At 45.9% G+C, this 24,469-nt stretch overlaps 1 protein-coding gene across 2 annotated transcripts in view; it reads left to right on the top strand.

Moving 5' to 3' along the window:
* Window positions 1–4,177: 4,177 nt before the first annotated feature.
* Window positions 4,178–24,469, top strand: part of INTS8 (integrator complex subunit 8) — an 83,381-nt gene continuing 63,089 nt past the window's right edge. For both annotated transcript variants that reach the window (XR_016348700.1, XM_075920360.2), the window contains exons 1-7: window positions 4,178–4,437; window positions 11,830–12,004; window positions 13,396–13,536; window positions 14,086–14,157; window positions 15,662–15,713; window positions 19,606–19,788; window positions 20,158–20,265. Coding sequence is in view for 1 of the 2 variants with exons in the window: in XM_075920360.2 (XP_075776475.1) it covers window positions 4,308–4,437; window positions 11,830–12,004; window positions 13,396–13,536; window positions 14,086–14,157; window positions 15,662–15,713; window positions 19,606–19,788; window positions 20,158–20,265 (861 nt within the window). In the remaining variant the exon portion in view is untranslated. The remainder of the gene's footprint in view (window positions 4,438–11,829; window positions 12,005–13,395; window positions 13,537–14,085; window positions 14,158–15,661; window positions 15,714–19,605; window positions 19,789–20,157; window positions 20,266–24,469) is intronic.

Raw genomic sequence — 24,469 nt, 5'->3', positions numbered from 1 at the left:
CCATTAGGGCTGGGATTAAACAAAGTAAAAATTTGGGGATAGCAGAAAGATCAGAACTTCTTTTTGTATAGTGTATAAACACTTCACTGGCTTGCCACATCTGCAGTCTACATGTTACATTGCTATGTTGTTGATCACACACTCAGGGAAGAGTGTTGCAAAGATTTAGAAGCAATTTATTAGGTAAGGTTTTCTTTTCCAACTTCCCCTTGCACACACAGCCCCTAAGGCTATGTCTGCACAACATCATTATTTTGGAATAACTGATGTTATTCCAAAATAACACAGTCCGCGTCTACACCAAAAACAGTTATATCGACATAATATCAAAATAATGGCGAGCTGGAGGACTTCTTACTCTGACTCCAGTAACCCTCATTTTACGAGGAGTAAGGGAAGTTGAAGGAAGACTGCTCTTCCTCGGATTTCCTGCTGTGTAGCTCAAGTTGCGTAGCTTATTGTGGCTTTAGCCCTGCCATGTAGACGTGCCCTAACTGAATATGATAGCTAAAGAGAGCTGCTACTGTGAGATTCTGAAGAGACGTCATATTTTGAGCACAGGACTGGTGTGAGGAACTCCTGAATTTCAATCCCGGCTTTGATACTAACTCCCATGGCAGAAGACAAGTCTCTCTAAGCTTTTTCTCTCTAAACTGGTGACCATGTCCATGTCATAGGATTAATTTGTGTGGATTCACTAGTGTTTGTAAAATGCTCTAAAGTTATAAACTATGCATTACATTATTTTATACTCAATTTTTTAAATTATTTTAATTAATACCACAACAGTATAATACAAAGCCCAATTTAGTCTAGACAATTCTATGTAAAATGTGGTGCACAGCCATGAAATACTGCTTTAAAATTAAACCTTCCAATACTATACTGACTTTTATGCTTGATCTATGAAAAGTAGACCTACAGAATGCATACTCTATTTAAAAAGGGAGATTTTGAGAAATACAATAATTGTTCTAATACAAATATTCTGAAACATGCTTCAGTGAAAAATGTCAAATGAATAAAAAATGTGCTGATTAGTACAATGAAATCCTTCACATTAACCATATGTAAAATATTGATATTTATCAGATAGGTACTATGCAATAGCAAAAACAGGACAGCAAATGAAACCATGACTTGTTCTTTTATGTTAAACAAATATTGATTAGTTTATGCAAAGTCATGGAAAATGTTTGCTTAGAGTCACCCTTTGTAGTTTGTCCTAGTTTCCATTTTTATGACTCCTTTTAATCCTTACTAAATGTATGGCCCCATGCCTATTTAACACATGCTTCAAACTGTAGTCTGAGTACAGAATTTTCCTATTGATATTTCTGTGATATTCTACTTATAGAGCAGTGGTCACCACCCTGTAGATTGGGATCTACTGGTAGATCTTGGAGCCTCTGACAGGTGATCCTGACTGGTTTGGCCAAGAGGCTACCAAGCACAGCACTTCAGCTGCCTCTTCTTCCACTGCTATGCATCTCCTGTCCTTTGCCTTGGAGCTGCCTCCCTCCTGCCCCCTGGGAGCCTCCTGCTTGCCGTTCAGAGCAGGGAAGGGAGAGGAGGGGGCACTGATGTCAGGGTGTCCCTTCTTCTCCAACCCTATATTCTATCTACACAGAACGGGGGTGGGGGGAGGAGAGTTTGTTGGTTGCTTTTGAGAGCGGTGCAGGGCCAGGGCAGGGGTGAACTTGCCTCAGCCCCACTGAACCACCACCCAGGAGCCATGTGAGGTAAACAGTGTCCAGCTGGAGCCAGCTCCGAGCCCCTGCCCCAGTCACAAACTCCCATCTACATCCTAAGCCCCTGTCCTAGTCCTAAGACCCCTGGACTCAAACTCTCTTACAGAGCTTGTACCCTGAATTCCTCCTGAATCCCAACTCCCTGCCCCAAGCTTAACTCCGAGTCCATCTTGCACTCCAAATCCCTTAGCCTAAGACCAGAGCCTGTGCCCCAACCTTCTGACCCTGCCTGGTGAAAGGGAGGGAGAATGGAATGAGCAGGGGCAGGACCTTGGAGAAGAGGCACAAAGGAGGTGGGGCAAGGGTATTTGGGTCTGAGGTAGATCCTGGATTGCACTTAAATTCAAAAAGTGATCTTTTGCTTGAAAAGATTAAAGACCACTGTTAGAGACGCTGAATGCCTCACAAATATTGAGTTCATCTTCTCCACAACCTTGTGGCACTAGGTGGCGGTATCACTGCATTAGAGATACTGAGGCATAAATGTATTAAGGTTAAATTGTCAGAAGTATCTACTAATTCTGGGTGCTCAATGTAAGACATCCAGGCCTGGTTTTCAGAGCAGTATTAGATAGCACATTGTAAGTGTGAAGCATAGCTTCAGTTGCAGGTATTAGTACTCAACACTTTCGCAAATCCAGTCCAAAAGCCCCTCATTGTGTAGCCAGAAAATCACTGAGGAACTCTGTGGCAGAGGCAGGGATGGAATCCTATTTTCCAGAGCAACATTCAAATGTCTTGCCTATGCAACCATCTTCTCTTTTTGCAAACCCTCTTCCTCATTCACTACACACTTCTGTCTTCTGCAACCATCTTCTCTTTTTGCAAACCCTCTTCCTCATTCACTACACACTTCTGTCTTCTGCAGTGCATAAAGTAGGGATCCTATAGGTAACACTCCTTCACTGCCTGACCCATATTCATTCAAGAACCACCGTCCATCCTGGACATTGAATGAGGAATGGAAACCTAAGGGAAAAAACAGTGTGATATCATGTCATTGGACTGTATAGTGATACATATAAACAAGAGCTCTAATTGAAGTTGCAGGGAAACCTTAATTCTGGCTTTTCCTAAATGTTGAGTACTTGACTTTGCACCGCTATTGTTCTTTACTAGAGGGTTATCATGTGTTTCTATATAAGTGACATGGGCCTGTTATAAGAGATGACTCACTCACCTACTAGGGTGACCAGGCATCTGGTTTCAAACTTGAGAATGCCTGCTCAAAAAGCCTGACCACTTTGCTCACCAGGCTGCTAAAAGTCTGGTTGGCTGCAGCACCAGAAGGGCAGGTAGGCTTCCAAGAAGCAACTGGCATGTCCCTTAGGTACCTAGGTGGAGGAGGGGCTGGGGGCTCTACACAACCTCAACCACTGGCTCCACATCTCCCATTAGCCAGGAACTGCAGCCACTTGGAGCTGTGTGCGTAGCACATGGCAGGATATGCCACTGTTTCCTGGGAGCCGCCTGAGGTCATCACTGCCCAGACCCTACACCTCAAACCGTCTCCTCTGCCCCACGCTCCTGCCGCAGCCCTGAGACACCCACCCCCATAAAATACCACCTCCCATCCCCACCCCTACATCTCACCCCTGCCAACTCTCTGAACCCAAAGATCTCACTTTCCAGCCCAAAGCAACCTCCAACATCCCAGTGAAAATGAGCGAGGATGGGGGACAGTAAGCAGTTGCGGGAGAGGTGATGAAATGAGTGGGGCCGACCTTCCTGAAACTGTCCCCAAACCAAGCCATTTTCTAATGCAGGTGCTGTCTATATTTGGTGGTTGAACTCTGGCCCAGGGGGCTAGAAAGTTACTGTTGGAAACAGGGGCTTACCTAGGACAGATCACTAAGGGCCCTGAGTGTGGATGGGTAGGTAATGGCAGGGGAAGGAGACTGCCTCCCCCATCTCCGTCAGCCAGCCTGGGCAGGGGGGGTGACACTTTGGGCAGGGGCCCTTCCAGCTGTGCAGCAGGCTACGAGGGCAGGAGCTTGCTCCATTCCACCCACTCACTGCTCCAGCCCAGGAGTGGGGTCAGATAGCGGCACTTCCCTCCCTCCCGCCGCTGCAGCTGGAGCGCCGGGTGGGTGGACAGAGCGGGACAGGGCTCAGCCGGGTTCCCCAGCTGGAACACAAGGCAGGCGGAGCAGGGCCGCAGCTGTGGGATGGGCCTGGATGACACGTTGGAAGAACAGAGTCTCATCGAGCCCATGGCCCCGGGAGCCGCTGCTGGGGGACAACGAGCAGCAGCGACTCACCGCACAACAATCAGTGGAGGGGCGGGTCTAGCCTGGCGCCGGCGCGAGCTTTGAGACAGGCCACGCCCCTCCGTGCGGGTCGCACCAATAGAACTGCAGGATGGTGGCTGCAGCCGGCTCCGCCCCAGCCGTTCCCTGAGTGGCCAGAAACGTTGCATGGGGCGGAGCCTCTTCCCTCCGCAAGGCGCCTCAGCGGCGGCCATCTTGGTTCGCGGGGCTCCTCCGGCTGGGGGCGGGGCAGCCGGCGGGGGTCGCTGAGGCCGACGACGAACGGGGGCTGGGCCGGGCCAGCACGATGAGCGCCGAGGCTGCGGACCGGGAGGCGGCCACCTCCAGCCGGCCTTGCACCCCGCCGCAGACCTCCTGGTTCGAGTTCCTGCTGGAGGAGGCGCTGCTGGAGACGCACCTGAAGAAGTCCTGCCCCGGTTAGTCCCGGCGCGGTTAGCGGGCGCCTGGGGAGCAGCTCGGGGTGGGGCGCTGCTGCCGGGGTTGTGTCTCGCGTGAAGCGGCGGGGCGCTGTGGGCGGGGGCCCGCTCGCCCTGGGGCGGCTGTGGAGGTGCCTGTGCCCCGGTGTGATGCCCCGGCTAGAAAAAGGCGGCGGGGGTGGGCCTAGGTCTCAAGGCTGATGTGCTGGCGTCTTTTCTTTTTGGGACCTCTACGCTTTTACCATCAGGATCCAGGGGGTCCGGTGGCTGGGGAGAGGCTTCCTAATTCCACGAGTCTTTCCTGCCCCGCTGTCCCAGCCCCTCTGTTCAGTTATTCCTGCTCGTGTGGGAAAGGGTTTGGTAAACAGAGAGGTGGTCAGGTTACTCAGATGGTACAAGTGACTTAAGGCAGTGTCAGCCGATGGTCAGGTCAGTGTCTGTGTGTATGTTGCACCCGAGTCTTCAACTGCTGGGACACAAGGTCCTGTTGCAGCAGGCGGCCTAGGGAGGCTGACGGGCACCCCGGAAAGTTTAACGTCCGTGTCTTTGACTGCTAGGACTGGGGTCCCTTTGCGGTGGGCAGCCAACAGACGCCCCAGAGTTTACAGGGAGAGCTTATTACCCCTCAGACTTTGACTGCTAGGATACATGATCCCTTCGCAGCGGGCAGCCTAGGGAAGGCTAAGAGATGCCCCTACTGATCTGTCCTCTGGAAGCGACACAATCCAAATGCCCAGCTCTGCCTGTATCCGTCCCTTATAACTGGCTGGAGTTCTTTTAAATTGTGCTTGGTTCTGTTACAGCAACTGAAGGAGTCAGGTTAAAACTTAAACAGTTACAGGTTTATTAAAGAAGCTTATAAACCATATGGTTACAATGGCTATTGCTCTATTTCTTAACTGCTAGCAAATATAAATCTTAAAAAATGGTTACAAAGAAAATAAAGATAGAAAATAGAAATAATGGTACCAAGTGACAGCTTAATCTTTAAAGAGCTCTCAGTCTATGTGGACACTTAAAACAAAGGACACATCCAGGTACAATTTTTACCCCCTTCTGTGCCTCTCGACTCCAGCGTGTCAAGCCAGGGCTGATCCCTCAATTCCTAGGAAAGATGAATACGAGGTGGGCATCCCCGTGGAACCTCGGGAGGCCAATCACCTAACCTGACCAGCAGATAGATGGTAGATTGATGCTCAGAGTAAGTGTGCTGCTGGACCCATCTTTACACCCATAGGGGCCAGTATCCTCTTTCTTATCTAAGATGCCAACGTGTGTTGGTCCGTCTTTGTGACACCAGTTCTTACAAGGGAGTTTCAAGTTAATTTACACTTGCAAGAGAGAGAACTGAATTGTGAGTACTGGACATTCTTTACTGGGCGGGAGATTCCTCCCCCCACGGACGACTGCGTGTTCATATCAATATGGGTTTCAGTCAAGGGTACTCCTCTGCAGCCTCTTGGTCAGCAATTGACGTATTTCTGTTTACAGCCATCCAGGGTCACAGCAGCCAGCATATCCAGGCCTTTTAGCAAGGCATCAAAGACTATGCTGATTTTACTGCTCTATGTGCCCTGTATGCTTCAGGCAAGCAAAAATGAATGTTACGGGGGGGTTCCTGTCTGGCTAGGTGATGGCTGGGGAGAGTTACAAAGGCATTACACAATAATGACAAATAACACAAAACTGAGGGACCGGGTAAGCAAAGTGCCTGTGAAATTTAACGTTGATAAACATGAAGTGATTCACATTGGAAAACATGCTGTGTACACAAAATTATACGGTCTAAATTAGCGTTTACTGCTCAAGAAAGAGGTCTTGGGGACGTTGAATTGTTCTATGAAACTATCTGCTCAATGTACAGCAGCAGTCAGGAAAGCTATCAGAACATTAGGAACCATACGAAAAAGATAAGACCAAAAATATTATAATGCCATGTTATGCCCATGCAGTAATTCCTCATTTAACACGTGCCCGTTTAACACATTTTTGCGATAGCACAATTTGTTTTTATGGAACGTTTTTTTAATTACACAACCGTCCCCGGAATAACACGATTTTCCCAGCTGGCCCATTGCTGGCGGCTGCGCGGAGCTTCCCCCGCCTCCCTGCAAAGCAGTGGAGGGTTTGCCACTCGCCGCGCCGTTCCCCGCTGACTCCTTCTCGCCGGACGCCTTGTCCCCTCTCCTCCGCCCCCACTTGCAGGCTGGAGGCTGGGTTTCCCCATCTGGCCTGTTGCCTGCGGCTGCGCTGGGCTTCTCCTGCCTCCCTGCAAAGTGGCAGAGGGTTTGCCGCTCGCTACGCTGTTCCCCGGCGACTGAAGACTGTATGCAGTATAGGTTGAAAACAGAAGTTGTGGACAATGTTTGTGAAAACCTAAAAAAAAGTATTCATGTTCTTCTGTTACCTATTAAAATATTGCTGTTCTAAAGATGTCACCATAACATACTCTTACACACACAATCATAGTTTTCATCCTCTTATTTTAAAGCCTGTACCGTCTCTCCTTACATCTTGATCGTCTTCTGCTATAATACTATTCAGGCTCTGTTTTCTGCTCATTGCTTTTCTTAGTGCTCCTTTTACTTGTGTGTCTCATGCACTTACATACTTTCTTATATACTATTCTTTACATCAGGAATATCTTTCCTGAACTTATATGCTATGCTATTTGTCTCCTTTGTCACATTCTTCCTTAAAGCCTACTTCTGTAGTCTTTCAGATAACTTATGTGATGAAAACCATGGTAAGAAAAATGTATACTGTTAACCTTAGTCCCCCTACCATATAATCACTTTCTGTGCTGGGATAGGCAATAATTTTTGATGGGGAAGGTCACTCCAAGATTTTGGAAATTGGTCCAGGGCTAGGGATGTTAAGTAGCGATTAATTTACTAGTCAAGTAGTCGATGGAATGCTCTATGCAGTTAGGGTTGCCAGATGATTTAACAAAAAATACTGAACACCCCCCCCCCCCCAACCCAAACAAACCCACAAAACCAGGGGAAAAAATCTGTTGAGGGGGGGATAAAAGAGGGGGGAGACCAAAGTTGTTAAGCAAAAAAAGGGTGCTGTGCCTTTAAATGGCCCTGTGCTCCTCACTCCCTCGCCCCCGCCAGATGTGGCAGGGGAAAATTGTCCCCGCCGGGCTTCCCCCGCTCCTCACTCCCCGCCCCTGCCAGACACGGCAGGGGAAAATTGAGTCTGCCGGGCTTCCCGCATTCCTCACTCCCCTGCCAGACATGGCAGGGGAACATTGTCCCCGCCGGGCTTCCGTCCGAGGGAAACAGGAAATACTGGACATTTCATGTGTCCGGTATTTTCTGTTTTTTTTTTTGTTTTTTTTTGTTTTTTGTTTTTTTTTACCTGACAGGGACCCGAATAACAGACAGTCATCCGGCAACCCTATATCCAGTCCTATATCACCTTTGCCTTTCTGTCCATTCTCTTGCCCGGTGGTATTTCTCTAGCAATGTGTTTGTCATTCACCTTTTGGGGACAGATCTTACAAATATTGCAGCATGTAATGCTTACTGCTAGTGATTTCAGTGGGGTACTTATAGGAGTGGTCTGTGCCACAGGAATGGTCTGCCACAGATAAAGTATTTTAAGGATCAGTATCTTTTGGATAGATATTTGCAGACATCATGACTGCCTCATATTAACTGCAAAGATCCATGCACTACTGTGGTATTGTATGCAGTTACTAAATATTAACATATAATTGAGCATAACTGAGAGAAGTCTTTAGTGGAAGCTGACATGTAGTCATGAAAAAGGTTTTAAAAGAACAACAAAAACTGCTGTTGTAAAAAATTGTTACCTTAGTATTCTAACATCAAAGGCTATGTCTGCACAATGAATCTTAGAATGGCACAGCTGTGCCACTGCAGCTGGCTCTTTATCACCAAGAGAGAGTTCTGGCAACAAAGTAAAACCACCGCTAATGAGGGGTAATAGTTTCATCAATGAAGCATGCACCTCTGAGCAACAAAAGTTTTAGCAATGAATGTGCTGGTGTAGTAGAGATGTTAAATTTTGATTAATTAACTAATCGAATAGTCGATGGGATTTCCATCGACTATTTAATTAGTCAATAAGTGTTAGTGTGTTCTGCCTTTGAAATATACAAGAGCATCACAGGGGCTTTTGGGCATTTCAATCTTTGAAATGCACACCTGCAGCCTGACCCCAGGCTCTGTGTGAGCACTTTTGCTTTGAAATGTACAAGAGCCCCAGTGGGAACTCTTGTACGTTTACAAGTTGGAATGCCACCACTACACCCCTGCCCCCTCCCACGGAGCTGGAGTACATGGGAACTGGCTTTTAAGCCTGCTTTCCCGAGCACTCCCTCTCTTGGCCCTTCTCCCTCCTCACTGCCTCTTTGAGAAGGCCGCAAGGGGAGGAAGCGACTAGTTGATTAGTGTGTCACCTTTCCAATAAGCTTTTGCTTATCGGACAATCGACTAGTTGATTAGTTGCTTACATCTCTGTGCGAGTGTAGACATAGCGTAGACCAGTGATTCTCAAACTTTTTGGCCTGCAGCCCACCCCATGCAACACAGACCTTTCTGCAGACCACCAGCCAGCCACCCAAAATGACAAAATGAATGCAGGAGCGAGTTGAGGGTGGGAGTGGTCTGGATGGAAGGGAGGGTATAAGAGTGGGCTGAGCCAATGGGAGCAGTGGGGAAAGCCCCCAGATGAGCAGTTTCCTGCCATCCCCCCAGTGACTTCCTTCCCCTGCAAAGCTCTCTTCCTGCTGCAGGGGAGGGCAAGTCCTGAGCCTGCAGATCACCTGCAAGACAGCCACGGACCACTGGCGGTCCATATATGACTCTTCAAGAACCACTGGCCTAGACCTAAGCTAGAAGGTTTTTTATTTTGCTTTTACGGCACTTCGTTTCACAATTTTTCTTTTTGTTTGGTTCTTTCACAGCAGTTTTTTCTTTTTTTTATATAAACAAAAAGTGTCATTCTAAAACCTCAAAGATTTCAGAGGGATTTAGGCAGGTTTGTACCTGAAATTTCTTTTAACTCATCTGATTAGTGGTACAAAATTGATGCATGCCCTTTAACTGTACAGTGCTAGCATAGCCTTGACTGTTTAGAATCAGGACTTCTGAGAACTCCGATTTTAGCTTTCTCCAGCCCCTGCAGTAAATAAGAAGAAGGCTCCCAGTGCAGAGCAGCTTAGCCAGGATGGCTCCATGAGAGGAAGGAGGAGGCAGGAACAGCAGTTGAGCAGGGGAGCAGATAGAGGGGCACCTCTATTCCAACGTGCACTGGTGCCCCCTGAACAGGGTTCCATGGACAGCGGGGCACCCCTCGCCCAGCTGATGTTTGCTCCCTGCCTTGGTGCTGTTAACTGCACACTTCTAGAAATGGCACTTAACACTCATTTTTTAAAAAAGTGTTAATCACCTGCCTTAACTGCGATTGACAGTAATGTACCCTTTAATTTTTCCTATATGCAAAATTAATCTTATGTGCACTTACGGGTGTGATGTGACGCATCATTGCCCTATAAGTGCACATTATGAAATTTATGTTGTGGGGGTGGGGCTGAGGAGTTCAGAGTGTGGGAGGGCGCTCAGGGCTGGAGTGTGGGGGGGTGAGGGCTCTGGGGTGGGGCTGGAGATGAAGTATTTGGGGAGCAGACTGCCCCTGTGGCTATGGCAGGGAGAGAGGACTCCCTCCAGTTCTCTTTCCCCCCCCCCCCCCCACACACACACCCCAGCATCACCTGGGCTGAGGGGAGAGGCACCTCTCCCACAAATGCATCTGGTCTGGGCTAGGGAGAGGGCTGCCTCTCCCTCAGGTGCAGCGCTGAGCATCTGCACGGCATTTAATAGACTGCTGAGCAGCCACACAGCTTAAAGGGAACGTAGATTGACCGTTCTAAAATACATGTGTGTCCCTCTAACGTGGAAAAGCTGATGTGGAAACAGATTATTTTCAGCTAATTTCCAAGTTATACTTGAGGAAAAAGTCTATTTTCTTAGAATGCTAATTTCAATGAGGCTGTACAGGAAAAGATCCTCAGAAGACTCTAAAATGGACTGAAATATTTGCTACTAGAAGACTTACCTGACGTTGGCTGGGTCTGAAGCCTGCTCAGGGCTTGGGTGGGGAGGAAAGCTGTGCTGACCTCCTACAAACTTCTCCCCAGGGGGAGGGTCGTGCTGGCTTCCTGATGGCTTCTGATGGACTGTCCTAGGTGAGTGAGGAGGCCCATGCAGGCCACCCACCGACTTCAGATAGGGGCTGGATCAGGGTGAGGGGGGGCTGTGCAGGCCTTCCGCCAGCTTCTGACAGAGACCGGACTGGGATGTCAAAGGCCATGCTGCTGACCAGTGGCTGTCCCCAGTGCCGAGGTGCTTACTGCCCTCTCTGGTCACTCATGAGTATAACAGTCCCTGTTGTCTCACCTCTCGCTTTCCATTTGATACAAAACAATTGCATTTTACACACATCATGTTGTCCTTTAAGTCATAATAAGAGGAAGCTACATACCAAATTTGAGGCTCCTACCACTTACCATTTAGGAGGCATTCTTGAACAAATGGATTCATAGACAGGTGCACAAACTGTCTAAAATATATAATAGATTACTATTCTTGACTTATTGTTAGTCTACAGCAATTAGTAATTTTATTAATGACCTATAAACATTGAAATTAATAGATAGCTGGTTTAAAGCAAATGTAAGGAAGTACTTCACACAACATACAGTCAACCTGTGGAACTTGTTGCCCAGACATTTTGTGAAAGTCAAAAATATAATTGTTTAAAAAAACCACCTAGATAAATTCATGGAGGATAAGTCCATCAGTAGCTCAGGAATGCAACTGTATGTTTTGGGTGTTCTTAAGCCTTTAAATACCAAAAGCAGGGACTGCATAATAATTGTCCTGTACTGTTCATTCCCTTAAAGCATCTGGCATTGATGAATGTTGGATAACAGAATATTAGATGGACCATTAGTTTGACCTATTAGGCCATTCCTAAATTTAGACCTGCTCAAAATCAGATTTTAACCATGCTACTAGACTTTCTACTCATAGATAACAGTAGGTGTACTCAAGGCACATTTAGTATGGAAATCTCTTTTATGGTTAGCAGTGGTTGAATAATAATGAAAATAAATAGGAAGAATAGTATTTCATCATGGCATCCAAATAATTTAACTGAAGTTTTTAAAATAAAATCTGGGTAAATTCAGTGTAAAAACTCATGAACTTCACATTTGTTGAGCAAAAAGACACGGTATAAATACCAAGAAAATAGTGTCTCTGCTCAATATTACTGGTTATTTGATTTCAGTGTGACATGTTTTGTTTCTGTGCCTAAAAATTAAGTTACAAATGTGTTGTTTTTTCCTGTTTATAGATCCTCCACCTGTTCAGCTGATTGTCCAGTTTTTAGAACAGGCTTCCAAACCATCAGTAAATGAGCAGAACCAGGTTCAGCCTCCACCTGATAACAAGAGAAACCGTATTTTAAAACTTCTTGCTCTGAAAGTTGCTGCACATTTGAAGTGGGATTTGGATGTTCTGGAGAAAAGGTATTTCCTTTGTTTCATGTTGAAAATACAGATTGAACCTCTCAAGTCTGGCGCACTCGGGTCCTGAATGGTGCTAATCCAGTCAATTGCCAGACCATGGGAGGTCACTGTTGTCTAGCAGCATTACCAACATTTCTATTGCCTACTGGACTCTTAGGAGATATTTAGGGATAAATTAGAGTCCACGATAAGTGGACATCTGGCTAACTAAAAATCATGCCGGACTGCAGATGTTGCCAGACCAGAGTGTGCCTGTATTAAACTACAGTGTGGACCATCTTGTTTTATAACAAGCTGAAAATGGATCCCATTCAAGCCAGCTCCCCGAGAGCAGCAGATCCCACCTGCCTTCCCCTGTTTAAGCTTGTAACTGAAAAAAAATAATCCGTTACACATTTACACAATTACATGTTAGTTAACATACCTAGTCTAATACAGAGGTGAAAATTACTCTTACTTTCCAGGGGAATTATGGATCAATAAGTAATATAGCCTGCACTGCTTAGTTCTGTTATGTATAAACATAATAGAACAGGAGTGGTGAACCTCTGGCCCATGGGCCAAATTCAGCCCCCTGCTTTATTTGTTCCAGCCCATGATGTGGGGCCAAAAGCCCTGTGAATCGTGGTCCCCGCCACTCTCAATTGGGCTAGTATGGTGAGCACTAACTCTCCTTGCTGCAGGGGGAAGCTAGGTTGACTCCCAGAGGCCTGTAGGCACAGCGATGCTGACACACAATCAGGGAGGGAACAAAGAAGGTCTGAGGCCATGTGCACAGCTCTGCTCCTGCAGCTCCCATTAGCTGGGAATTGTGACCAATGGGAACTATGTGGGCAGGGTAGTGCATGCAGGAATCTCACAGCGCAACTATGTCAGTTTCCGGGAGCAGTGTGGAATCAGCACACGGCGGGGGGGAGAGGGAAACAGCCTGTTGTACCCCTGCTTCTCTGCTGACTGGGAGCTGTCTTGAGCTAAGCAGCGCTGGCTGCAGCTGGCACTACTCAACCCACACACTCAGCCTTCAGGCCCCTCTCAGACCCTGCACCCAGTTTGTCCAAGACTGGAACCCCCTCCTATACCCTAACTCCTGGCTAGATCCTGCACCCCCACCTCTGTGCCCCAGCTGTGAGCTCATTTATGCACTCCAAACTCCTTAGCCCCAGTCTGGAGCCCTCTCCTGTACCCTGAACATCTCATTTTTGGCTCCAACATGGAGCATCGGGGAAGCCCCAAGCCTCTGTTCTCCCCCACAGGGCTTTGTGGCCTGCGACTGTTTTTTTGTTGTTGAGGGACAATGGCCTCCAATAGAAAAAAGGTTCCCCAGCTCTGTACTAGATGTAGGTCTTCTACATGAAATGTACAATCTCTTTTTTTCTTGTTTTTTTTTTTAGCTTGTGTGTTCCTGTATTGAATATGTTGCTGAATGAACTACTGTGCATTAGCAAAGTTCCTCCAGGAACTAAACATGTTGATGTGGATCTGTCCAGCTTACCTCCAACCACCACAATGGCTATACTGCTCTACAATAGATGGTAAAGTAACACTCTCCTTTGAGCTCATTTTCAAAGGTTGAATACAGAAAGGAAAGTTAATCCTATTTAAATTGGTTCTAAATTAAGCTGTTCAGAGAAGTGCTGAATTTGTCTTTAGTGGGGATGGGTGTATGTGCGTGCATGCACAAAAATACACACATTTTAGTTTTCTGGCAATTTCAGTGTAATCTGTTTACTTTTTGCATTTAGTTAAAAGGTATGCAGACACTAAATGACATAAATCTCATAAACTACATGTACAGCGTTGATAATCTGCTCTCTGTTTTTGAACTGGATGAGTGTGACAAGCTGGGTGTGAGGAGATCTTACAAAGAAAATAGGTTGTCGTAACTGAATATTGAACAGATTCTTGAAGAGTGTTGGCTCCTGAATTATGACTTAAATGTCCTCATGCAGAGAATATGTACAAGTTGTCAGGTTTTCTAAATTGGGGGTATTTTTAGATTGCAGTTTGCTCAGTATATCACATGTTAATAAGAATAATAAATGATTTTGTTTAAATTTTGTTTTCACTCTTTTCCCCCATAGGGCCATTAGGACCATCGTCCAAAGTAGTTTTCCTGTAAAACAAGTGAAACCTGGTCCACCTCAGTTAAGTGTGTAAGTTGGCAAATGATCTTCAGAATATTGACATCACATTTATTAAGCATTTATAGTTCAGAAGATGAATTTTCAGTTTGACAATGGCATGTTAATAGCATATATACGATTGCAATTATAAATTGTACTCTTTAAAAGCATGTAAAATGAATATTTTCAGAATACATTTTAAAAATATATTTGTTTAAATATGTTCTGTTTTATGTATGATCTTGTAAAGAATGACAGAGAACTCAGAAAATCATGGGGGGAAAGGAAGCAGGTGTGTGTTTTCCCTCTAACTAGAAGGCTTAGGCCTCAATCTGATCTGTGTTTGGTAACTTTTTTATCTCTGGCTTCACTTATACCAGGCTTATTATTTGAATGAATTTATACTATTCCAAACTTTCAGACTGAGAATCCACTGAGCTATTAAATTAATAATGTGCAAGAATGAATCTTTTCTTCGTTAGCTCAGAATTTATTTCATTAGACATGTTTGTATAAATAAACATAAATTGTTTTGGACAAAATATGTAAGTTTACACACACACACACACACACACACACACAGAGCTTCTTGGTATTTTTTTTTTACGTTGTGCATCCCTGTAAACTGCATTGCCAAAATACCACCTCAGATTTATATTCAGGAAGTCTGCTTATAAATATTAGTTATGTATTTCTGTAAAACAGAGGACATAATTCAGACTTTAAAGGTATTGCATACTTTGCTGTGTACTAAGAAAAATCCTCATGATAGGCACATCTAATCTACTATATATTTTAGGGAGTTTATGCCTCTGTCTGTGTGTCTGTCTGCGAGTCCATTTATTCAAAAACTCGTAAACAGTAAGAGCTAGGAACACCAAATTTGGTGTGCAGCTTCCTCTTCTAATTTAAAGCAAGGTCAGGGTTTGGTTCTGTCAGGACAATGGGATGTGTTTAGAACGTGATTGTTTTGCATCAAGCAGAAAGGGAGGGTATGATAGCAGAGACAGTTATACTCATGAATGACCACAACAGGGGCAGCAAGATCACCAGCCCTGGAGAGTGGCCCTGGCTTGCAACATGACCTCCAGCAACCTGGTCTCCTGGGGAGAAGCTGCCCACTGTGCCACACGGCCCCCTGCCACTCCAGGCTGGCCATGCGGAGCAGCCGCCCACTGTGCTGCACAGTCTCCACCACCCTAGGCCAGCTCCAGGGAGAAGCCAGCAGGCAGCCTGCACGCCTGTCCTAGACACTGGTTAAGGCTTCTAGTATTACATATCTTTAAAGCTCTTGTGTCTGTCTCAGAGACAAAACTGATCATTTTTAAGAAGGTTCTGTATGGAAAAATCAGTTAAAATATCCAGTAATTTTAAAGTAAAAATTCATCAATTCCTGGAAATGTATGTTTATTAATCGTGAAGTCCAAAACTAGGTATTTAAGGGACTGGGCTATATTTCTGATTAACATAGCTTGTTTGTTTTATTATTAGAATTGTGAGTTGCCATCTAAAAATATTTTCTTTCTTCCTTCAGAATGAATCAGATACAACAGGAAAAAGAACTGACAGAAAATATTTTAAAAGTGGTGAGTGTTCTTCCTTGTTTAGATGTTAGACATCGAGTGTATGGAAGGATTTTACTATTAGAGGTGCAATCTCAGGCTTTTACAGGATGTCTCATTTGTTAATAAGTTTTTTCACTTATGTTTCTTGGTTTTTATGCTTTATTGTTCTACCATTTTTATAATGGATACTAATCTCTGGTTAATGTTAAAAAACTTGCTTTGTGCTGCAGAGAAAACATTCTTTATGGCCCTCTCTTTTTTCTGTTCACTCAAATTGAATAGGCATGGATGGTGGTATGGGCATGTGAATGATGATTACATGACACAAAATGCTAATACTTTGAATGGCAGCAAAAAGGAAAATAGATACATGTGCCTACTTTAAGGTCTGGGTTCTTCTTTTAGAATTCAGCTCTCAGCTGTAAGTCCAGTGATGCATAATAGGAATAGTAAATAGAGGTTATTAAGCTAATTGAGTAGTTGATAAAATTTCCATTGACTACACGATTAGAAGATAAGGGGGTTCACTGTGGTTCTGCTTTTTAAATATAGTAAGAGCCGCCAGGCAGCAGCAGCCTGGGATCTGGTAGCTCTTACTACATTTAAAAAGCAGAGGCACAGCGTCTGGAACTCGGCATGAGCTGGGACTCAGCTGTCCCAGCTTTCACTGGGTCCCCTGCTGCGCCTCTGTCTTCCCTGTCCCCAGCACTAACTCCTGCTCTCCTCTACCCCTTTCTGCCTCTGATGCAGGCTTATTGAGTAGTCACTTAGGGTATGTCTACACTACAAAGTTAATTCGAACTAACAGATGTTAGTTCGAATTAACTTTGATAGGCGCTTCACATGCAAACCGCTAGTTAGAACTTAATTCGAACTACGTAAACCTCATTTTACGAGGACTAACGCCTAGTTCGAATTAAGGGCTGTGTAGCCACTTAATTTGAACTAGTGGGAGGCTAGCCCTCCCCAGCTTTCCCTGGTGGCCACTCTGGGCACCACCAGGGAAACTCTTCTGCCCCCCTCCCAGCCCCGGAACCCTTAAAGGGGCATGGGCTGGCTACGGTACCCGTGCCAGGTGCAAGCCTGCCAGCACCCAGCCAGCAGACCCTGCACCTGGCACGGATCGAGCCACACACCTGATGCCCCCCAGCCCTCCCCCTCTTCCCGGGACCAGGCTGGCGGCTCCCGGGAGCTTGCCCGGGACTGCAAGAGGCGGGCACCCGCCTGGGCTAGTGCAGACATTGTGGACCTCGTCCACGATCTCCGCACTAGGCACAGGAAAGTGGCCGTCTAGGGCAGGAGAGCTGCCAGCCTGGCCACCCAGAAGCAGGTGTGCAAGAGAATCAAGGGGGTCCAGTGAGACCCCCCGACCCTGATTCCTGAGCTTACAATAGCCTTCCTGGGTCAGACCAAAGGTCCATCTAGCCCAACCCCAGGGACCCTGGAGGGGATGGACCGAAGACAGTGACCAAGCCATTTGTCTCGTGCCATCCCTCTCCAGCCTTCCACAAACCTTTGAATGCACGTGTCCATTATTTTGGACATCAGGAAGGGGGGCTAGGGAGGGGTAAGTGGAAGGAGGTGAGGGAGGAATGGGGTACAAGCCCCCGATAAGGAGGACTGAGGTGGCTCTGTGTGCTCCTTGGGGTGGAAGCTGTCCTGCAGCCCCCCGATTGACCCCTCCCCCCCGGATGGCAGCTTGCGGCAAGTGCAGCCGGTCTGATGGCCGAGTGCTGTGATGTGCCGAGTGTGGGAACTCAGGGCACTCCAAGCCAGGACTGCTTTCCAAGCGGGGAGCCCCTGAGAACTGTCTGTCCGGGGTGGGGGTCGGGACCCTTTAAGCACAGCCCTCGGCTAGCCTGAGACAGCAGCTCCACACTCTAAGTCCTATTCTGATGCCCTGTCGGCACTGCTTCCGGCCAACCTTAACCTCGGTTCAGGGTCCACTCAGTGTGGACATGCTAGTTCGAATTAGCAAAACGCTAATTCGAACTAGTTTTTAAGTCTATATGCGCTGATTCGAATTGGCCCCCCCAGCAGACCAGGGAGACGCGGAGCAAAGCCGCGGAGGACCCGGGCGGCAGGACCGCCCAGACGCGCCGCAGTGCTGCTGCCTGGGTCCTCCATGTCTTTGCTCCGTGTCTCCCTGGTATGCTGGCGACCCCCCTTCCCCCCCCACCTCCGCAGCAGACCAGAGAGATGCGGAGCAAAGCTGCGGAGGACCTGGGCGGCGGCACCGCGGCGCGTCTCAGTCCCGCTGCCCGCGTCTCCATAGTCTGCTGGGGGAGGGGGGTGCAGCTATTGAGCGCCCCCCCCCCCCCCCCCAGCAGACCAGCCTTTTCTCGAGGACACCTGTGATAGAGCAGCTGGGGCGCTGCCGGTTGGTCCCGCAGCGCCGGTCCTCGGCGCTACTGGACCAACCCGGCAGCACCCCAGCTGCTCTGCCCCAGGCGTCCCCAAGTCAGCTGCTGCTGAAACTGACCAGCGGCTGATTCCAGGAAGCCCGGGGCAGAGAAACTCTGCCTCGGGCTTCCTATAGTCAGCCGCTGGTCAGTTTCAGCAGCGGCTGAATCTGGATGCCAGTTCCGACTTAAGTACAAATTCGACTTAAGTACAAACCTACAGTCCCTATCTTGTACGTAACCCGGGGACTGCCTGTAAATAACTTTGAACAGGAAATTAAAATAAGTCTCTTTTCCTGTTTAAGCCTTCTGATAAATCTCACTTTTTTAATTCTTCAGAAAACTTTATTCTGAAAAAGATCTTATCTGAAAATTTGCCGAAAATTTAGATTCGTAAAAATAAGATCTCAGAATTTAGGACCAAAAAAGGCTCTTATCTTTTTTTCTTTTTTTAAAACTCCAGTGGAAACAGTTTACTATATATGTTATTGAGTTTGCATGTCTTTGTATCCCTCTGAGTCAGTTTTTTTTTCAAGAATTCCTCATTAATGGTAGGAGTTAGGACCACCAAATTTGGTATGCATCTTCCTCTTACTGTAGCTTAAGCAAGGTCAAGGTTTGGTTGTGCCGGGACAATGGAATGTGCCTGGAACGTGATGATTTCACATCAACCGAAAGGGAGGGATACTTCTGCTGCGGCTCTGCACTGAGAGTACTTCAGGAGCTGGGGAATAGGCAGCTGTGCTTGCTCAGTCTCAGCTTGTGTTGGGTCTCGGAAGCTACCCCTGCTGTAGCTCTGCAATAACTCCTACATTACTTTTTATGCAGAGCTGCAGCAGGGGTAGCTCCCGGGACCCAGTATGAGCCGGGACTGAACCAGGCTGCTGGCCAGCCAAATAAAAAATTTACTAGCAGAGGCCTGGGGACAGGTGGAGGAATGTATTTAGCCAATAGAGTTAACCAGTAAGCTTCAGCTTTTGGGTTAAACAATTAATTGGTTACACTGTTACATCCCTAGTATGATAAGAGGCAGTTATTCATGAATGACCACAGTGGAGCAGCCACTGGCTGGCAGCATGACCCCTACTTCCCCAGCTCTGGGGAGAAGCAAGTAAAACCTTCAGATGGGGAGTCTACAACCCAATCTTTGTAATTTGCTAATGTGCTGGAAATTAACACAAACCAGAAACTGAAACTGATAAAAAAAGAAATGGATACGTTTTTCTATTATACAAATTGAACAAAATATAAAAGTAAATGGCATAATGGTGACAAGCAAGATTGCAATCCTGCTTTCAATGAGTGCTGAAAAAAACTCTCATTGATTTCTGTGGGAATTTTGGATGCCCAAGAAATGCAGGATCAGATGCCACATTAGACTTTTACAATTGAAATTGTAATAAGCGCTTGGTAACAGTTAAGGGGCGTGGGGTTATTTTTTAAATACATGAATTTAAATTTGACAGCCAAGAGGATAACTTGATTTTTAAAATGCACTTCAATTATTTCAGCTGAAAGAGCAGGCTGCTGATTCCATCCTGGTGCTTGAAGCAGCTCTAAAGTTAAACAAAGATCTTTATGTCCACACTATAAGAACTCTGGATTTATTAGCCATGGAGCCTGGTATGGTGAATGGAGAAACGGAGAGTTCCACAGCTGGATTGAAAATCAGTGCTGAGGAAATGCAATGCCAGGTACATTTAAACTAAAAGCTTGCAACTTAACCCTTTTTTTTTTTCTTCAGAGAAAGAGAGGACGTGAGCCTTGATGTTGACCTGGAAAGTTATAATAGAATCATATTGTTTTCTACAGAATTGCACAAAATGTGCTAGGTGCTGTACAAGTACATAAGCTACATTTGCTGATCATAAGCTTGCAATATAAAAAGACAGAAAAGAAATGAAGTATATGGGGAAACTTCTACAATATACCAACTAGTTATACAGAACTGGGAGTAGTTTAAAATATGTATACAAATATCTACCTGAAACAGTATAAGTAAAAAATTAATAAATGTGTTTTAAGGTAACTTACCTGATATCAAATAATGATGATTGTTGCAGGTCTGCTATGATTTGGGTGCAGTCTACTTCCAGCAGGGCTCCACAAATGCAGCTGTTTATGAAAATGCCAAGGAGAAGTTTTTTAGAACAAAGGAATTGATTTCAAAGGTAAGCTTGATCAGACATATGTGCAAACATTAGATGTCTCAAGACTGAATCCCTTTATCTTACTTTATTTAAGATAAAGCCTGGCCAACAAGGCCCCAACTGGGGCCCAGCCCCCATCTGGTCGCAGCATATTGTCCCCAACCCCACTCCTGGGGCAGGCCTTGCGATCCGGCCTAGGAATGTAGAAGGGTAGTCAAATGGACTACTCTCATTCTCTCTCTCCTCTCCTTCTCCCGCTGTCCCGGGAGGCACTAAGGGGGAGGAGGAGCAGGAGCCGATGCTAGCGGGAGCCAGCTCTCAAGCTGGTTTCCCCCAGCACTGTCTCCGTGGTGCCATCTGCCATCCCACCGCCCGTGCTGCTGTCTCTGATGCAGCAGTAGGGGGTGGGGGCTATGGGAGGCTGCTCCAGCAGCAACCCCTGTCTGAGGGGTGGTCCCAGCAGGAAGTTGGTACTCCCCATAGACAGGGGTTATTGGATCCAGCGCGATCCAGACTGAGTAATTCCAGCTCACGCTGGGTCCTGGAGCTACCCCCGCTCTGTCTCTGCAGTTTAAATGTAGTAGGAGCTGGGCTGCCTGCACACCTGGTTCTTACTACATTTGGACTGCAGAGCCACAGTGAGGGTAGCGCCTTCCCTTATCAACTAATTATATAGGCGATACAAATTGTAATGGTTACTTGATTACCCAGTTAACATCCTTAGTCCAGCCCCCATCTGGCCATAGGAAGGACTGGTGGCTGTCCCCCTCCTGCTGCGGCGATCCTGTCCCAGCCCCTTGTTCAGCTACTGTTGCCTGGGTGCAGCAGCCCAGCCCTGGCCAGGTAAAGTAATCCAGCCCCTTCTCTCTCCCTTCCCCCCCTCCCCATACTCTATTTCACACCCCCAGCATCCTTCCTTACCTCCCACACACCACAACCCCTGCCCTGAGCCCCTCATACATCCCAGCCCTGACTTCTGCACCCCCAGCAGCACAAGTCCCATTAAATAAAGTCTGAGTACGATGTTTCATTTTTGCTGTTATTCATCGTCAATTATCAATAATATTAATTTGAATATTTTCAGTCATTCAAATGGGCATTCTTATACTGCTCTTTGTTGACCACTTGTTCTGAATTTTTTTGATGTAGTTTGGCTCTTTGGTTTGAAAAGGTTGCCAACCCCTGAGCTATAACCTACAGATTTGAGTGCTGATAAGGGGTTTTGAGATTTCTGTTCTAAATTTTGATCAAAAAGGGTGTCATAAGGAGGAGGGAGAAAACTTGTTCATCTTGGCCTCTGAGGATAGAACAAGACGCAATGGGCTTAAACTACAGCAAGGGAGGTTTAGGTTAGATGTTAATAACTTTTTCCTAACTGTCAGGGTGGTTAAACACTGGAATAAATTGCCCAGGGAGATTGTGGAATCTCCATCTGTGGAGATATTTAAGACTGGGTTAGATAAATGTCTATCAGGGATGGTCTAGACAGTACTATACTGGTCCTGCCATGGGGGCAGGGGACTGGATTCGATGACTTCTTGAGGTCCCTTCCAGTCCTAATATTCTATAATTCTATGATCATCTGGTGGATGAAATATAGGATTAGACATCTTTTCAGTTACAGTATGGTGTTCTTTATGTATATAAAGCTTGTTTTGCTCAAACAAGAACACTTCTTTTAGATAGTACCTTCAAAATGAAGATGTATGTGTGTGCCAAAGAAAGTCTGACAGGTATACTTTTTTATGTATAATTGCAGATCTGATGACAACTCACTTAGAGTACTTTATAGGAAACTTATTGAAATTCTTCTTTAGAAAGTAACTGTTGTCTCTCTGGTTTGAGTGCCCGTTTTGTATGGTATATGTTCAGTGAACGTTGGGCTTGTAGTGGAAAACTATGGATCTGTAGATTGAAATGATACTACACAAATACAGTAAAACTCCATTAGTCCGGCATCCAATGCTCCGGGACTCCTGATGGTCCGGCACCATCAGGAACTCGGAAGTGCTGAAACTGACCAGCAGCTGAATCGGAGAAGCTGGGAGCAGAGCAGCTGGGGTGCTGCCGGGTTTGTCTCCTAGCGCTGCCCCTCGGGGCTGCGGGACCAACCCGGCAGCACCCCAGCTGCTCTTGGGGACGCCTGGGGCAGAGCAGCTGGAGTGCTGCCGGGTTGGTCCCGCAGCGCCGAGGGGCGGTGCTACGGGACCAACCCGGCAGCACCCCAGCTGCTTTGCCCCAGGCGTCGGAATTCAGCCGCTGCTGAAACTGACCAGCTGAAACTAACTACAAAGCTAACTACAAAAGCAGCTTCTCCTATCTCGGTATTCACACCTCCAGATCAGCTGCTAGAAGTGAGCCTCATCCTCTCTGATTGAATTAACCTCGTTATCTCTAGCCTGATTCTGGCCTGCATATTTATACCTGCCTCTGGATATTTTTACTACATGCATCTGACCAAGTGGGTCTTTGTCCACAAAAGCTTATGTTCCAATACATCTGTTAGTCTATAAGGTGCTACAGGACTCCTTGTCACTTACACAATGAGGCTACATCTAGACTACAGGCTTTTGTCGACAGAAGTTTTGTCAACAAATACTGTCGACAAAGCTTCTGTCGACAAAGAGCGTCTAGACTACAGCCAGTTCTGTCGACATGACAGTGTAGACGCAAAGGACAGTGTAGATGCCATAATGCCTTCTGTTGACAGAACTCTGACAAAAGGCATTATTCCTTGTAGAATGAGGTTTACCGCCATCGACAAAACTGCTGAGTTCTGTCGACGTTATGTTGACAGAACTCAGCGGCAGTGTAGACGCAGGTATAGTTTTGTTGACAAAAGTCAACTTTTGTCGACAAAACCCTGTAGTCTAGACACACGCTTAGTGTAGCTCAAGTTGCATACCTTATTTTGAGTTTAGCCTTGCTGGGTAGACGTGCCTTGAGTGGGCAATGAGTGCCGAAGACTTCTTTCTGCTCAAGATAAATAATTTCCCATTGTAAATGTGTGTGTCAAAACTGTTTTTCAAAAAACAAAACTTTACTGGGAAGGTAAGTATTTACATGCTTCTTCATAGTTTCTGACAACTATATAAGTAGTACAACTATATAAGTAGGGCTCACCAAGCGGCGGCGAGCCCTGCTCGCCAGCCACACGGTTCTGCGCATGCTCAGATCGCTCTGCACCAGCTCTTCCGGGTTGTAATCTACTCGCCACGGGCGAGTAGATTACATTATTTGTCAAGTCCTGTATATAAGAATATGTCCCTGTGGACTTTCTCACTTCAGAGTCAGATATTTTGAGGGAAGTTTTGGTGTTCTACGTACTTCCTACTGTTCCACACTTTCCATCTCAGGTAAAATGGTTTGTTTGGATTGTTTGCCAAAATAGAGTAGAGATGGATGACCACAAATTGTTTTAGGCTGAGAAAAGACTGAGCTGGAGAGACTGTTTTACCATGCCTTATAAGTGTTCTTGTTTAATCTTTTTTTCTCCCGAGAAATATAGTTGCCAATTGTGCCTTTTTACAAGAGGGAAACGTGTGTTATTGACTTTTATATAATCCTGCTTTAAGTTGATAGAGGTTATAGAATTTCCAGCTGTCAAAGAAGAATTTGTGTTTGTTGCCATTGTTAGAAGTTGTCTTCCTCAACTAAATCATTGTGTTTCAGTCCGGAATTAGCAAAATCTGTTCTTCTGCAAAACCCACAAACTTAAACTACCAAAAATATCTACAATTTTTTTTCTTTGTATGTCTTTTTGGACTTAAACAAAATGTAAATTATAGTCTCATCATTTCATGTTTTTCTCTTCTGTCTTTTTAAAACTTTAAAATTATAGTTGCATACCAAATATAAACTTTAATGTGGCTATTTTAAGTTAAAGCTTTGTGTCTATCAGCCATCTTCTTTTGTTAGACTCATTCAGTTAGAGGAGACTTATTTAAAAAGGGAATATTCATGTTGATTAAATGTAGCACTGTATTAACATAACTTCTAAAGTTTATATTAGTTAAAATAATTTATAAAAGTCAAAAGTTTTTAGATTTTGACCATAGTAATGTCTAGGGATTTTAGATAACATACATTTGAATAGTCATGTAACCTCATCCAAATTTTAGCAGTTACGCGACTGTTCGATAATCCCCACAGGTGGGGCCAGCAGCCAGTGTGCTCCCAGCTCCACTCCCAGGATGCCCCCTGCCACCCACACTGCTGCCTCTCT

This window comes from Pelodiscus sinensis, chromosome 2 (genome assembly GCF_052426305.1).
Source record: "Pelodiscus sinensis isolate ZL-2025 chromosome 2, ASM5242630v1, whole genome shotgun sequence".
Taxonomy (NCBI): domain Eukaryota; kingdom Metazoa; phylum Chordata; order Testudines; family Trionychidae; genus Pelodiscus; species Pelodiscus sinensis.
The sequence above is the reverse complement of the archived record's forward strand: the minus strand, read 5'-3'. Positions and strand labels throughout refer to the sequence as shown.